Source organism: Otolemur garnettii, unplaced genomic scaffold (assembly GCF_000181295.1).
Source record: "Otolemur garnettii isolate 467f Iridium unplaced genomic scaffold, OtoGar3 scaffold00067, whole genome shotgun sequence".
NCBI classification, from domain to species: Eukaryota; Metazoa; Chordata; class Mammalia; order Primates; family Galagidae; genus Otolemur; species Otolemur garnettii.
The window spans coordinates 9,418,277-9,420,326 of record NW_003852462.1 but is presented as its reverse complement, the minus strand read 5'-3'; the positions used below and the strand labels follow the sequence as shown (position 1 = coordinate 9,420,326).

The window sequence follows — 2,050 nt, the reverse complement described above, 5'->3', positions numbered from 1 at the left end:
AGTTGAATTCTAAACCCACCACCTAAAGCCTGGCTCAGAATTTGCTCTAGCATCCCAGCATGTGTTCTGTTGATGATTTGATGATGACACTTGCTCACGGACTCCTGGGATGCACTGATTGTGTAAAATTAGATCAACCCTTATTGGGGTAACTGGTTTTCTTACCCCCAGAGTGACTCGTCATCTCCCTTGGGACGGGGGTGCTCTGGCCTTCTTTGGCGTGGACTGTGCTTTCTGCAGTTGGCTGATCCTCGACATGAGGGTCTGTCACACTCATGGCACCTGTTGTCACCTATTGGAGATGTAAATGAGGAAAAACAGAAAATAAACCCCAATGTTTACAATATCATTTTCTGCTTGGCAAAAGGAAGGTTTAAGGCAGGATACATAAATTATATGATGGCATCAACTGAAAGCAGAAAGAAGAAAAAACAACAGAAAGGGTAAGGATGGGAATAAAATCAAGTCTCCTCCAGAAACGAAGGTCAAATGTTTAACCTGGTGACTTCCTGGGGTCTTAGTTATTCTGACATCACTGCATGCTCTAGATGTTAGTTCTTTCCCTCCCTTGAACTTGGATTTTTCCCTCTAACATTTGCTTAGCACTTTTTTTTTTTTGAGACAGAGCCCCAAGCTGTGGCCGGGGGTGGAGTGTGGTGGCATCACAGCTCACAGCAACCTCTAACTCCTGGGCTTAAGCGATTCTCTTGCCTCAGCCTCCCAGCAAGTAGCTAGGACTACAGACGCCCGCCACAACACCCAGCTATTTTTTGGTTGTAGTTGTCATTGTTGTCTTAGCAGACCTGGGTTGGATTCAAACCTGCCAACTCCGGCGTATGTGGCTGGTGCCTTAGCTGCTGGAGCTACAGGTGCCGAGCCTGCTTAGCACATATTAGGCTATATCAATCCTTTAATGTCCTTCCCCCCTCCATTAGAGTTTACTGAGAGCCTACTATGTGCCAGACCCCTTGAAGACATTCTCATTTGCTCCATGCACCATTCTATGAGGAAGATGAACAAGGCTTAGATTAGATAGCTCCACCAAATTCATAGCCAGGAAGCAAAAGGGCAGGGCTTGGAAGTGATTCTACTGCTCTGAAGTTCACACCAACGTAGCACTCAATAAATACCCTAGTGAGCAGAGGCCACAGAAGCAAAAATGGACAAATGGGACCACACAAACGTTGGCGCCTCCAAAGACACAGGTAACCAAGGGAAAGACAACCTACAGAATGGGAGAGAATATTTACCAATCATCATCAGATAAGGAAAGAATTATATAACTCTATAACAAAAATCAACTTAAAAAATGGGCAAATCACTGGAATAGACATTTCTTAAAGGTCAAAAGAAGCATCTGGAAAGATGCTCAACATCACTAATCAGAGAAATGCAAACCAAAACCACAATGAGATTCTGCCCTCGTGTCCATGAGGACGGCTACTATCAAAAGCCCAGAAGACAGCCAGGTAGGGATAAGTTAGAACACTTGTGCATTATTGATGGCACTAGGGAAAACACTGTATGGCATTTACCCAAAAAGTTAAAAACAAAACAATGTTATCATGTCGCAATCCCTCTTCTGGATATATACCCAAAAGAACTGAAAAGCAGGGTCTTAAGGAGCTATTTTCAGGCTGGGAGCCCGTAGCTCAGTGGTTAGTGTGCCAGCCCCCATGCACCAGGGGTGGCGGGTTCAAACCCGGTCAGGGCCTGCTAAACAACAACAAAAAAAGAGCTTTTTTCACACCCACAGTGTTTCCTAGTCACGCTATTCACAACAGCCAGGAAATAGAACCGACCCAAACATCCATCAGTGGATAATGAACAGATAAATACAGTGTATACACACACACACACACACACACACACACAATGAAATATTCAGCTTTAAAAAAGAACATTCTGGGCTCGGCGCCTATAGCTCAACCGGCTAAGGCGCCAGCCACGTACACCTAAGGTGGCGGGTTCGGATCCCCAGCCCGGACCCGCCAAACAACAATGACGGCTGCAACCAAAAAATAGCCGGGTGTTGTGGCGGGCACCTGTG

At 45.6% G+C, this 2,050-nt stretch overlaps 1 protein-coding gene across 1 annotated transcript in view; it reads right to left on the bottom strand.

Moving 5' to 3' along the window:
* PDPN (podoplanin) overlaps positions 1-2,050 on the bottom strand; it is an 83,483-nt gene that overhangs the window by 7,099 nt on the left and 74,334 nt on the right. The window contains exon 3 of the mRNA XM_023515150.1: positions 166-292. Within this exon, the coding sequence (XP_023370918.1) occupies positions 166-292 (127 nt within the window). The remainder of the gene's footprint in view (positions 1-165; positions 293-2,050) is intronic.